The 14673-nt window shown below is 35.0% G+C and overlaps 1 protein-coding gene across 2 annotated transcripts in view; it reads right to left on the minus strand.

The window, feature by feature from the left end:
• The window catches only part of NCAM2 (neural cell adhesion molecule 2), a 273486-nt gene that overhangs the window by 19458 nt on the left and 239355 nt on the right, over positions 1 to 14673 (minus strand). The window contains exon 16 of one of the 2 annotated variants that reach the window (XM_063150026.1): positions 8341 to 9676. The exons of the other annotated variant lie outside the window; for it this stretch is intronic. Coding sequence (XP_063006096.1) covers positions 9561 to 9676 — 116 coding nt within the window. The 3' untranslated portion in view covers positions 8341 to 9560. Of the gene's footprint in view, positions 1 to 8340; positions 9677 to 14673 lie in introns of those variants that run through there. 2 annotated transcript variants of the gene reach the window in all.

The following is a 14673-nucleotide window of genomic DNA, read 5'->3' on the forward strand; positions in this document are numbered from 1 at the left end:
TCTACAAATGCCATCGAAAGTTTTGGCAATATTCAAGTTCTTCTTATTGAATAAGTTATGGTATTATTTCTTATGAGACAATTGAACATTTTTTCAGGAATCATTACTTGATGAGAGTGAGGAATAAAGAGCTTTGGCAAATAAAATGAAATTTTCCAGTGAAAAGAACTAAGTGAAGGGATACATTTTCAGTAAGTTCAGACTAAGTTCCTGTAAATGTTCTGCACCAGATACTCAGAGGGAAGGAAGTCAAAAGGGAGAATCTCCATCTGTATGTGTGTACAGAATCAGAGAATGGTTTGGGTTGGAAGGGACATTAAAGCTCATCTCATTACAACTCCCCTGCCATGGGCAACTCCCTCTAGACCAGTTTACCCAGAGCCCCATCCAACCTGGCCTTGAACACTTCCAGGGTTTGGGCATCCAGAGCTTCCCTGGGCAGCCTGTGCCAGTGTACAGGTTTGCTTTACATATGGCAAAATAAAGTTTTTGCTTCTGCACAGGAACAAAACATGCAACATCAATATAATCAAAGTGGTGTTAAATGAACCTCTGTACTTTGAGGTGACAATTTCTCTGTGCTCTTACAGAATCACATTGCATATATTTATTTACAGCTACAATAAAATAGTAATTGCAAGCTTTGCAACAAGCACTCTGTGTAATCTGGGGGGTTGGATAAGGTGACAGCCAGACGTCCTTTTCACGCCTTCAGTGATATTAAATTTTTTAAGGAGAAAAAAGCACATTAGCAACTTCTTGCACATTGTTCCCTTCCCTCTTCCTTAGAAGGCATGGGAAGTTAAGATGAAAGATAGATGATTATCCAAACCTTCCTTTTACAGTAATTTGAGTTCTTAGGGGAAAAAAAAGCAATGCTGTAAAATACTTTTCTAACTTACAGGGCAACACGTGGCTGCTTCAAATGCATGGTGCACAGTTATGATACATGATTTTCCTTTCTTTCAAAGCAATCAGAAGATAAAGTAAACTGCTCCCAATCTAAAGTAAAAATTCGAAAATTATGATCTAACTAGAGGGTGAAATTGAAATACTGCACGAGGTCATGGCAGGAAAAAAACATTCTTGTTTATCAAGTTGAACTACACTTTTATATGACCCTTAAAAACATGCCCAGCTATTTCTTCACTGCCTCTGAATATTGTCTTTGATTTTATATCTGATCTGGAACTTTTCCTAGACTGAAAGTCTTACAAAATGCGTATACTTACTCCGAACCTCTAAAAGATAGAAAATGTAGGCCTCAAAAAATTTTATCCATTGATGAGCACCAAAAAAATCATAATGCAGTACCAAAAAATTAAACAGCTCTATAAAATTTTCTACCAGTCAACGGTAAAACAGTAACATGGCAGTCCATGTCCAAAAGAAGTAGAGAACTAGGGATCCCTCCCTGCTACCCAAAGAAGCTCCATTCCTTTGCCACATCCAGAGATGCATGACCTGTTTTTAGCAATTTATATCAATAAAACTTTTCTTTTGAGCCAGGTAAATGCCCAGAAGCATAATGTCTTCCTTCAAATGAAATAAACAAATCATCACATTTGCAACATCAGTTTGCAAGAAATCATTGGATTCTGCACAACATTTACTGGGGGACGGTTTGATGCAGAAGAGAATGTGACAGCAAGGTGCATTCTTTTCTATCCCATTCCTTAATGCAAAAAGATGCTAAGAAGGCTAGAATCGACATTAATTGTAATGCTTTTTCTTCCTCAGTGGTTTTTCCTACAACTCTGTGCTAGGACAGATTCTACTGAAGGGCAGAGGACAAACACATGGATGTGTGCTCTGAGCTGCCGGAATGAGTAATGTGCTCTGACAGATACACTTACACACAACTTTGGAAAATAAGGGGACAGTACTACTGGCTTCCTCTACCTTTCTTCTGCTCATCAGTGACAGCTCTTCATTGTGTCCCCATCTCAGATGAGGTCTGAGCTGCAGCGAGTCACGGGAGCCTGTGGTGCCACCGGGACTATCAGTTACAGAGATGTGAGCTACTGAAATAAGTGTCTCTAAAAGGTTGCACTTTTCTGATGCTTATCTAAGTGAAGGAGTTTTTCTTCATCATGGCTGAGGTCCTTCTGCCAAAAATTTTCTGAAATGGATTTTTGCCTTTAAATTTTACAGGAAAATCTCTTCTATTATGAGTCTCTCAGGATACTGAGTAAGTAGGACTTGAATTCACATCTCCTCTAATGGCCCTTAACATTTTTCATAGGAAGGTGTCTTAATAGACATAAATGCAATAGCTAAGTGTAAGAAATGTAATGTAAATAGCAGCTTGAGTATTTCTGGCAACAGTAGTTTGTCTGTGGTCATTGAGGGATAACAAGGGAAAGGATACCAAAAAACTTTTTCTTTACTACAAAAAGGATTCTGTGTTGTGAAAATGTTTTCTGGTGTTGTCATTTACTATTTTTTTAAAGCAAAGTTTTAAAAAAAGAGATCCTTTGCGTGATCAAACTATCCCTAAGCAGACTTCAGGAGCACTTCTAATATGCCTTAAAAGTTATCCAGTTACAGCAACAGCAGCTTTTTCCTTGTATTTACTCAGTCATCATAGTAAAGGGTATTTTTTAGCATTGCCTCCTTCCATGGGAAGCCCCAGAAAAATGCAGGCAGTGAGATCCCAGTCCTCCTGTGCCTTGAGAGGGAAAGGCTGCACTGTGGGTTCATGGAATCAGCACTGCTCCCAGGTTTTGGTTTTCAGTAGATTTGGGAAAAATAAGTTTCTGTGTCCCAGTTTCCTCCACTCAAACTGACAGCAGATTAACTGTCTCTTGGAGGAGTTCCTAAGAACCTCTGCAGATTAATTAAGATTGATGTGAGTATTGAGAACATGTACTTATGTGTGGTTTCAGTACTGCTATTACATAAAAGGATAAATTATTTTAATTGCTTCATTTAGGAGAATTCAAAACCATGCTGTGCATATACCACAGAGACATGGGAAATTTTTGCATCTTTATAGTGGATGACAACCCTAAGTAGAGTATTGCAGCCAGAAGATCTGAAAAAGAGTCAAACTATCTCAGGATTTTATTTAAATTGAGAAAATATTTCAAGTTTGACAGCGTTTTCTATAAGACCTATGTAAATTCAAGCAGAACAACAGTTTTAAGCTTGGAATATTATGTTAAATATATAATATTTTATAGCATTAGCTACAAAAAGAGCAGTTTAATATTATAAATGCTGCCATTAGATGGTGCATGTTTTTACTTTAAAATGTTTGAATGCTACAACTGCAACTTCCAGCAGAGTCCTGCTTGGTAGGGCAGCTTTTCCCAGTATTAAAACTTCCTTTGGGGATACAACTTAATCAGGCAGATTAAATCAGAATGGATCAAGCTCAGGCTGCATATTTATACAGACAATGCACATCCTTGCTTCACTAGTGAGTAGCATGGCAGCCACCTAATCTGAGCAAAACTTAAAATTCAGGAATTCTAATTTTAGTGACTTTGATGTTTGTGGTGGGGTGGGGTTTTTTTGTTTGTTGGTTTGTTTGGTTTTGGTTTTTTGGATTTTTTTTTGTATTTTGTTAGTTTGGGTTTTTAAAAATATTCACTATTGGATAAAACCCTATAGTTAAAATGCAGATACAATGCTAAAAATTATCTCTGCAGATACAAAATACAAGATAAAAAGAGCATTTATCAGCAATAAAGAAAATACAGATAGTAATGCTTTAAGTCAGTTTTCTTTATTACAAAAAATGAAGACAGAAGTTGCATGAACTAAAATGAACTTTGAACAACAGATGAAAGCCACACGAAGTTACATATATTTCTTGACATTGTGTTTGGAAAGGTGCTGAGGGACATCACAGTTACACCATGCACACGTTCTTCAGGGAAAAAGCAGAGATGACAACAAGTGCTGCATGCATGAAAAACTCAGTGGAGCAAAATGGTAGTGAATTATGAATAAGATAAAAATAAGCAATGTGTCACAAATTAAAATTAACTACTTTAAATCCAGATTTTTTCCTTGCCTTTCACACTGTTTTTGAAAACAAAAACAGATGTTGCAGTGTATTCAATATTTTTCACAAAATTAGTTTTTAGTACATTATATGTATTGTCATTTGTAATTCTGTTGGATACATACACTGAGGACGATTTACTTTGCTTCTATTATGGGCATTTAATACATGAATTAAAATTAAAACTTTATGTAAATAAAATATGCACTGGAAATTGCCTCTACAAAAATGTTAAACGTGTCAAATAAATATACAGAACTGTTAATAAGAATATAACATAACAGTAGTATGGTGACAAGCATTACTACCACAGCTTCTTGGGACTTCAGACCCAATAATAAATGAACAAAAATGGAGATTTCTACCTCAGTTTCTTGCTCTTGTTGTAAATATCTAAACTTAGCACAGCACTCAAGTGCACAGCTCACATTCAGCTACTGTTTCTAAACAGGCAAAGTTGGTTCAGCTCTACACCTGGTATTTGATGCCATCAGCTTTATATTAAGATGTCATTGATATTAAAGGGAAAAGGTGATTTTCCATCACTTATATATTATGTCTGATAAATATATAGCAATGGAAAACTGAACATTCCTTACATGCCTGAAGAAAATGAATGGATAAAGTAAATGTGATAAGCATAAAGGAGCCCTAGATATAGTAAAGATTTCAGTGATGTCATTATATGTCATTATATGTCAGATGCTACATTTCTCTATATATTACTCAACTTGCATCCTAAAAGTAACATTTTCTTTTTTTCCTTTGCTCCTAAAATTCCTGAAAAAATGAACAATCAGAAATCATCAACATACTGGACAACAGACAGAGAATTGACAACTATTAGCACAATCACAAATTGTATACAATCTCCATTATGTCATTAAAAAACCACAAAAAACAAACAAACAAAGAAAAAATAAAAAGAAAAACCAGCAATTGCTTTTTTAGGCTTAATTATTTAGCTTTACATTTGCAGACCCATTTGAGTGGTGCCTATGCAGGTTTCCATGGTGGAGAGAGAGTACATGGTAAGACCATGAAAACTGACTGAGAATTGGTCATAAGGTTATGTGTATAATTAAATCACCATATCTGTTTATCTTTTAAATGCATATAATATTTTTTACATCAGTTCTTGGCCTTATATTTTCACAAAAAAAATTGAAAGTTATTTTGTTATTTGGTAATAGTATGTTTTGTACACCTCCAAAAACCATTCAGAAGTTATATTTTATACTAATATATGCAATATGTGTGTCTATTTCTGGGCAATATTTTTCCTATTTAGAGGGACAGCAATTTATATTCTAATAACCCTACAGCAGTAAAAAAAAAAAGAATTGCATTTGAAGTTACATTATGTAAATACTTTGATTTGTGAACAATTTGTAACTGTTAAGAACTTGTCAAAACTCTGGAAAGAAGAAAGAGAACAAATAAAATCTGATTAGGAAAGAAGGCAGCCTTAGACTCCAAAGGTTGTAAATCAGAACATATTAAAAATATTGTTCCTTAGAGATATACTGCTATATCACAGAATAATCATTACCCTTTTTAAGTTTCTGTGCCACCAATTTGGATTTAAGGCACAAGCTCAGCAAAGCATATTTTAGGACTTCAGTGTTACAGACAGTTTAATATTAGCATTTCAAAATATGTGACAATGTTAAAAAAATTGTAACATTTTACACTGTCAGTCATAAGACCTAAAATATGTTTTACAATTACAACATTTAAAGGAACAAATTTACTTATCTAACATTTAAATACTAATGTCATAAGTAAATTGAATGCAATTTGTAAAGACATATTTATCATTTTAATAGAGTTTAAATTACAATTTTAAGTTGTTCAGTCTATACCTATGACTTATAATTTAATTTGAAAATGTCTCTGTTCATTTTTTCCTCATTCTTGTCTGTATGAAGCCAAGATTTCAAAATCTTCTGAATATTCACACAGATTGCACAAAATACTGTGAAATAATCCCACTCTCATTGTTTTTTAAAGATACAATTATGAAATGCTCATAAAGAGAACTACAAACAAAGCTGTACTAGTCATTCATCTGAGGAGATATATGACAACCCAAGGACATTATTCTCTTCCACTTTTTCTTTCTCATTACAGAGGTTTTGGGTCACTGCCCAGAACTGCCTGGCTCTGCAGCCACATAATCCCCACAATATTGGTTTGTCATTCTCTTTGGAATTTGATGGGAAGATGAGGGCCAGAAGAAAAGGATCACATTCAAAGTACTTGATAACTTCAAAATACAAAGCACAGAAAAATTTAAATTGGAGCAGACCTAAAATTTCTCTCACTTAACAGAGCAAATTTATCTAGTTCCCAGCTGAAGCTACTATCAGTTGGAAAAAAAGATAAGTGATCCAAATTTGTCTCTTTATCCCACTGGCATTGTGACACTGAGGATAAAAGACAACTTGCCATTCATAATGTTTATTTAGCTTCTAAAATTTCTCAAGGCTTTTCATTATCTCCTTCACAGTATGTTTGGAGAGCTCACAGTCAATCAGTCTCTGCGCCCTAATTCTTATCTTGTCTTCTTATACACTTATCTGCAGTGTTAGAATGACTTGCTAAGATAATAAATTCATAGCCTGTAAAGAGCTCTTCAAATGTCTTACTGGAGTAGAAAAATGATATGGGAATTTTCATTTTTCTGCTTTTCTGCATACCTGTAGGTGTCTAGTCTTGCTTTATTAAAAAAACATTAAGAGCAGTGACATGTATGGAGAAGGTGAAAATATATTAGACAACATTTAGTAGAATCACATCAAGGTTTCAAGTTTCAGAAAATTAGGAAAACTCTACAAAATAAGGAAATGCTGGGATCAGACTGTCTGTGCAACCTTATAAGATCCTATTTTACTTTTCAGTTTATGAGACAATATATGTGTTGCTCAGGACTCTTTAATCAAGTGGGAGGTGCCCATTAGTCTTGATTGAATTCACAATTTTATTTTCTTTACTGTTCAGAACAGCAACTGTGTGTCCACAAGAGAAGGTTCTGTTCCCTCATGTGCATGCTGTGCCTGAGTCAAAGTGGGATCAGAGTGCAAAAGGGATGGGACTGCAAAGAGGAGCCCCTAGAAAGAATTTGCTGCTCCCCTGGACCAAAAGGGAGTCCCAGTGCTTGTGCACCACTGAGCTCCTGCAGACTGAGAAAGATCTACCAGTATTGGTTTTTAGTATGCTTAAACTGTGGGTTTCTTTCCCCCTTAACATCTACTACAGAATCTACTTGCTAAATATTAGCTAACAACCACTTCTTGGATGGTAAGTAGAGATATCTTTGCCATTTTGTTACCACAGAAGGCAATAGTGGCAATAGTGACAGTAGTGACAACAACAAACATTTTCACTATCTGGATTTTTGAAATGGTAAGAGAAAAAAAGAGAAAACCTCTTGCAAATGTTCCTGCCCAATGTGATTCTTTCACTAAAAACAAATCTAGCATTAGCAACAACATTTGTCCAAATTATACTCAATTGAAAATATGTTCTCAGATCTGAAAGTGTTTGGTAACTTACACGTAGCTAGCAATTCCAAATCTGCTGTAACACAGTTAAGATGAAAAGTTTCATTTAAAATATCATCTAGCCTTCATTAGTTACATCTCTTGGTTCAATAAGCATTTAATGATTTCAAAAAATAAATAGTATATTTTGGAAGAACACCTATACAACTAAATTACAAATTCAATATATGTATTAAGATTTTTTGTGCATGGAAAAATGGGCTTTCACCTGAGTGGCCCTAAATAGGAACACAAAGTTTCAAGTACTACAAAATTAGAGCAGAAAATGTCTTTCTTTACCACCCTATGTCAGGCACTCATCAATGTAATTAATTTTTAAATAACATCACAACATTAAGTCAAAGTGACAGAACACACTGGCAAGGGCCATGGATGGAACAGTGGCTTGACTTTAAGTGAGAGCTTATCTGCAGGTCACAATGAAACTAATGTTTTCTAGATAGCAATCTTTTCAATTCCAGCCACTTCATTGCACTAAATATGGAAACTAGTTAAAAAAAGTATTTCCATCAATAAATTATTCCATAGACTTACACACTGGAGACACATTACTTGTGACATAGTCCAATTTTCTAAAATGATTGTAAGCTGGTTTAGATGAGGATAGGGGTTTTTTTATGTCCTAAAGGAAAGACTTCCAAAAATATTTCAAAACTGGCAAAAATCATCATTATTTCTTAGAAATAAGAAAATTCTTTAACTGAGTGAAGATATATAGATACTTAAATTTGACCAATTGATTTCCAATTTGTAAGATAACTTTTTTTAGGTCTCAAAAGGTATGAACTATAAGGAGGAAAAAATCATCATATACAGGTAATTCATCATGTTTGTTATATTAAGTAACAATTTGAAGGGAGCTGTCTTAAAATAAATATTTAACTCTGCCTTAGTTTTAAAGTGCATTGCTATCTTGGGTTATTCTGTATGCAACAGAGAAATGAACCATAAACCTAGACAACTACATAAATTTTAAAATCAAATATATGTAATAAAATATATATATGGACTCTTATTTAATAAAATCTTTTTCCTGAGGTTTTGCACACACTGCTGCAGACCTCATAAGCCATGCTTTTCATATATAAACCAGGAAATAATGGTTTTTCCATTTTTACTACAGGTCAAAATTGAACCCCTGGAGCTTCCAAGTCCTACAGTTGCCATGAAATGAAATGTGGCACCTTTGCAGCCACACAAAGTGACTTTGGTGGGCAGGGACCTGTTTTATGTGCTGAGGCATGTCTGCGGAGAGGCACAGAAAAAGTATTTTAAATTAACAACTACGAACTAAAACAATTCATAAATAATTGGTTAGGGAAGACATGCTTGTTAAAATCCATTAGAAAGTACAAAACATGTCTGTATTCACAGAACCACAGAATGGCCGGGGTTTTGAGGGACCTTATAGATCATCCAACCCTTTGCTGTGGACAGGGACACCTTCCACTAGACCAGGTATTTCAGAGCTCCATCCAGACTGGACTTAAACCATTTTTATTAAGCATAAAGTTTTAAGTACCTTGTGTCAAGAACCAGTGAAAGGAAAAATTTTTTGCAAAGCATTAGTACAAAATGAAAATATTCTCCTGGAAGATGAATTGGTGGTGTAGCTGGAAAGCCATATGACTGACAATGGTAAGGTCTCTGCATGAATTTCTTATAATCAAAATCTAGTTGAGAAAATAGAACCAAACCACCTTGATCAAATTCAGTAAGTCAGATTCTCCATGCTCTGTCTGACCAGAGTGTCAAGCATCATCTTTTGAATTTCTCACAAAACCCACCAGGCTTCCAAAAGGCGCCATGAATAATTTTGCATGCACAGACTGAAGTAATTACTCTATTTGGGATCTTGACTAGGAATGGAAATTTTGGAAGAGCTATAGAAAAGTACAAATTTTATAAGGTCTGTGTTTATTTTCCAGCAAATAAAAAATTAGGAGAGAGAGGAAGAATACATATTGCTTGTCTTATCATCAACAGTACAAAAACATGCACCAGAAACTTATGACTACAGTGAGAGAGAAAACAGCAGCATTCAGCTGCAGGGACTGGCCTCCATTTTCACGTCTAGGAGCTTCACAGCATCTGTCTGTGTGGATAAGAATAGTTATAGAAAATCAAGAGTGTGAAAAAGAAGTAAATTTTAAGAGGAAAAAAAGTGGAAAAGTTGAGATGACATGAAAAAGAAAGTATCAAAAGGAAACAAAAGTGACAGTGGGAAAGAAAAAAGAAAAAAAATAATATTTACATTGTGCCAAAGACAGTCACTTGAAAGACATTATTCTAACGAAAACATCAAATTATGAGTAAAACATAGATGGAATGGCAACCATTGAAGTACCCCAGCCAAATCTATATAATCTAATACTAAAATTGTGGAAAAGGTGTACCTCCATAGCAGCAATGTGGTCCTCCTCAGCAATCAAAGCAGCAAACTGGTCTAATTTTAATACAATTTATTTAAGCGCTTAACCTGAAGCAAGTTTCTTGCTTCCCCCTGAGACCATTCAGCCAAGTCCAACCTAAAATACAATTTTGACTTTTATGTTGGAGGCACTTGGAACTCACAAAACTGCCATGTAACTCTGTCTTGTAACTTTCAGAAATAGTGACTACTGACTGTTTAAAGCAAGGAGTATTGAAAGCAAGGAGAAACACCAGCCTGTAGGCTGAAAGGAGAAACTAGAACTGTGTCAATAATTACACAAAAAGAAGGTTTCAGTCATGCACAAGAAGAGACAAACTTATCTGTTTCTCCTTGCTAATGGCTTTATCTTGTTCCTGAATTATTGTAGGAGATCACAATGGGCCACCAGGAAAACTGGCTTCAATAATATGGACACAGGTCCAATTAAAATATGAATGACCTGTGCAATTAACACATGCAGCTCAGTAATTAGATATTGACTTTGGCACTAAAGTGGGAACAAAGAAGCTTCTTAGATATTCACATCCTCACAGTATGTCTGGTTACAATTACAAAGTTTGAATATATTTTTTCTACAAATATTTATATTGAAGGTTCATTTTTTGGCAAATAATAGAGTCAAACTTATTCAATATATAATGTACTGACTAGATTTTTTTCCCAGCTACAGTGACACGATAATTATGTTGGTAGTGATTAATACCAGTGTTAAACTAATATTTTGAGAAAGACTTCAAAAGAAATGAAAATGTAAAAAACCTTGCATTTCAGTATAAGCAACAACCTTGGTTAAATCCTTACTTTAAAACTGATTTAAGAAATTGTAGTGGAAGCAACTATAAAGCAAATGGAAGCAAACTATAAAGCCATATATATTCTTGTATGCATAATATTTAACCAATGCTTTTCTTATCACAGAAATGCCCCTGTTGCACAAATACATGCATAACTATCTCATGCAGATAACTACCAAGTAGAAAAGGCAGCAATATAAATAAACTGAGAACAATTGGAAAACTAAGAACAATGGACATTATTCCATCCTCAGCCATATCTCTACTGTGATGTTTCCAGGGATACATATTGTGTTCAAGCCATTCAAAATTCACAACCAATTCTTTTTCTTAAGACTTAAATAGTTTGGTCCATATACTCATAGAAACAAACAAACAAACAAATTAAAAAAACAAACAAACAAAAAAAACCCCTTGAGAACATTAAAATTCCACATTTACTTCAATAATTCAGGTTTTAAATATTTTTAGAGAATATACCTAAGCATTTCATGTTTTAATTGGCACTCAGGGATATTTTAATTACAAATCATCCTAATGCTAGCAATTACCTGCAACAAATAATAAGGATTAGAGTACCATAAATGTAAAGTGTGGCCTTGCACTTCAACATTCAACATCTAAAGTGATTTTCTTTTTTCTTCATAGCTTTCAAAAAGAAAAGCAAACTAAAATTCATATGATAAAAGAAAATTAAATTCCTTTTGAAGCAGAAATTCCGAGAATACACAATAGCTCTTTGATTGCTGCTCCACTGCTATTCAGTGGTAGTTAATGTCTGTGATAGCTGTACCATAAGAATTACATTTTATTATTTTTTTTTCTGTTAACATTTTTGATGGTGCAAGCCTTTTTGTCTCTCTCTCTGATTCATATCAAATAAGTTCTATCACTTTAAGTGAGGGATTTCTATCCCTTTTCATGTAATAACTTTATTCTTTGCAGGGAATGGAGCAAACAGCTGGTTTGAGCCTAGAGCAAGAACATGCTCTATCACTTTCAACACTGATCATCTCCAGGATTTGATGAGAAATGGCTCTTACTCAGCAAATTCTACTACTGGTTTGAAAAACAAAACCAAATAGGTTTTGTAGGGGCTGTTACCTTTCTGAAGTTTTAGATGCTAATTAATCTGATTGGTGTGAGTCCTACCAACCTTTTTCCTCAAAGCAGGAGGCCTCAGAGATACATTTCATATCTCTATCCTTTTCAGAAAATAACAAAATTATTCTTTCATCACAGCAATATCGGCTGAAGAATTTAATTTACACTTTTGGCACAGGATTAAGATCTGAACAAAAGTCAGACAAAAGCCTTCATTTTCAAACTCTTATTATGGAATTACAATATCCTTCAGCCTATGAGAAAATGAGTCGGGTAACTTCACAAGGGTAATGCTGCAGCTCTTCCTTGCCTTGGGAATATGATCAGAGCTCCAAGGGGACTGACATGCCACAGGCTTTCCTTTTTCACTCCTGCATTTTGTTCTACATTTTAGATTTAGCTAAAGCCCTAACTAGTCAGATCTGTAGAGACAGACTGAGAAATCCTGTAATGCACAAAATCGTACAAAAGAGACACTAATTACCAACTTAAAATTTCAGATCTGTGGGATGGAAATTTTACCTGTGAAAATCCTTCAAATTTCTTCTGTGCTTTTTCTTTTTCTTTTGTGGTTTAAATTTAAGGTGGCTGTCAAGGTTGGTTTAAGGATCAAAAGTCAGAAAATTCAAACTAGTCTTTTCCAAATCATTCCAATTGTTAGAAACGTGTGAGGGTTTAATACAACATTTTTCCTACTGCACTACAGAGAATTTTACTTCTATTTTCAGATAATATTTTAGAAGGAAATTACAGGAATGCTTTAATTTTGAAGCCCCCATTCTCTGACAAATTTAGTGAAATTTTCAGCTATATCCAAAAGTTTTCAGAAGCCACAAACTGATGGATATTTATGAATGTACACACACACACACATGGAAAGGCAGTGTAGTCACAAAACATAGGCTTAAAATCAGCCATTCCTGAAAGATTCTACAGTATTTTTATGGAGATTTAAGCAGGCAGTTTGTAAGCCACAAGTGATGACATTTGATCCTGGCTCAAGTACCTATTGGCAACCTTTATAGCTTTTTCTATGGAAAGAGAATACAAAAGAAGACTAAAAGTCCCCATAATTCCTCTAATTTAACTTTTAATGATGAAATTTCCTAGAATTGAGAATAGGCACCAAGAGTCAAATTGGGGGTCAATATGGGTTTCAATACTGTTCAACATCATTAATGATTTGGGTGATGGGGCACTGAGTACACTCAGCAACTTTTCTGATGGCACACAGAGGAGTGGCTGAGGAACCAGACACTTGTGCTGCCACACAGAGAGACCTTGGCAGGCCAGAGACATGTGCTGGTAGGAACATTGGGAAGTTCAACAAGAGGAAATATAAACCCCTGTCCCAGGAAAAAGCAATCCTGGTTCCCAGTTCACAGCTAAGGGCACCCAGCTGGAATTCAGCTTTGCAGAAAAGGTCCTGGGGGTCCTACTGGACACCAAGTTCAACAAGAGGCAGCAACGTGCTCTCCAGGCAAGAAAGGTTAATGGAAACCACAGCAGAGGCCTCGGCCATGCAAGCCTGATCTCATGGGATACACTGTCCTTGAACTTGGTTGTAATCACATAAAATCTAATCTCAAACAGATATGAAATGATTTAAAATCTAGGAAAAGTGCTTCAAAGGACACAAGAGCTGTTCAGTTTGGAAGTCTGCCCATAGGAATGGTCAGTCAACAAATGTTGCACTCTTTTGTGGTGGAAAACAGAACATGAGTGAGGAAGGTGGCTTTTTGGCTTCTCTTAGTGGATATATGGTCAGGGGTAAGTCAACATTTTAGAGAAGGGGGCACTGCCCTTTAGAGCTTGGGAAACTGTGCCAGGGCACCCACATAGCCCATGGGCTGAATGGGTATGAGAGATAGGCTGCAGCAAGGGAATATGCTCTGGGATTGTAGGAGGTGGCAAAAAAAAACCTACCCCAGCTACCCAGATGAAATCATATAGCATTTATTTATATCCTCAAAAGGTCACCTGATTGCTTGACTGAGAGCAAAATTTAAGAAAAATACTTGCCCTGGATGAAAACTGTGAGAACCAGGGAAACTTCTTTCTGTTTTGCTGTAATTAGTAATTTTGAGTTTCTGGCTTAAAAAATTAGCTTCCATTCTAACAAAACACTGTCCATATAGCTCAAAAGCTCTAGTAATACATCATAAAATGTATATACATAAATGCAACCCCAAATATATACACATATACTTGAAGCAATGAAAAGAGATGCTTTTATTTTGCATTCATGTCAAGACCACTGCAGATCCCATGGTGTTTATGGAAAAACTACTCATAAAAATCATGGTGATTATCATCTTTGCCATTGGTAGTGATGAGAGAAAATACTATGTATTTTTGTTCCTCTTTTGCCTCCCAGTACATGATTTAAAGTGTGGTGATACACGTGCACAGAAAAAAATAAATGAGATGTTCAAGGGATTAAAACATTTTCAGACAATAAAAAATTACACTCATAGTTCATGCAATATTGGAAAAAAAAAAAAACAACCAACAAAAAAATCTCAAACAACCAATATCACAAAGTAAGAAAAATAGATCTAAGAGGTTCTTGTTATATCCAAATTTTTTTCATTTTCCCACTATTGCACCAAGTTATTAACTTTTAGTGAAAAGAAAAAAAAAACGTGATAAAACACAACTTGCAACCATTTTTAATATATCTACTGGCCTTTCAAAGTAACAGCGCTGACTGGAATAGAGCCTTTGGAAAATGGCACTTTCATAAATCTGCTGGTAATT

This window comes from Melospiza melodia, chromosome 2 (genome assembly GCF_035770615.1).
Source record: "Melospiza melodia melodia isolate bMelMel2 chromosome 2, bMelMel2.pri, whole genome shotgun sequence".
NCBI lineage: Eukaryota > Metazoa > Chordata > Aves > Passeriformes > Passerellidae > Melospiza > Melospiza melodia.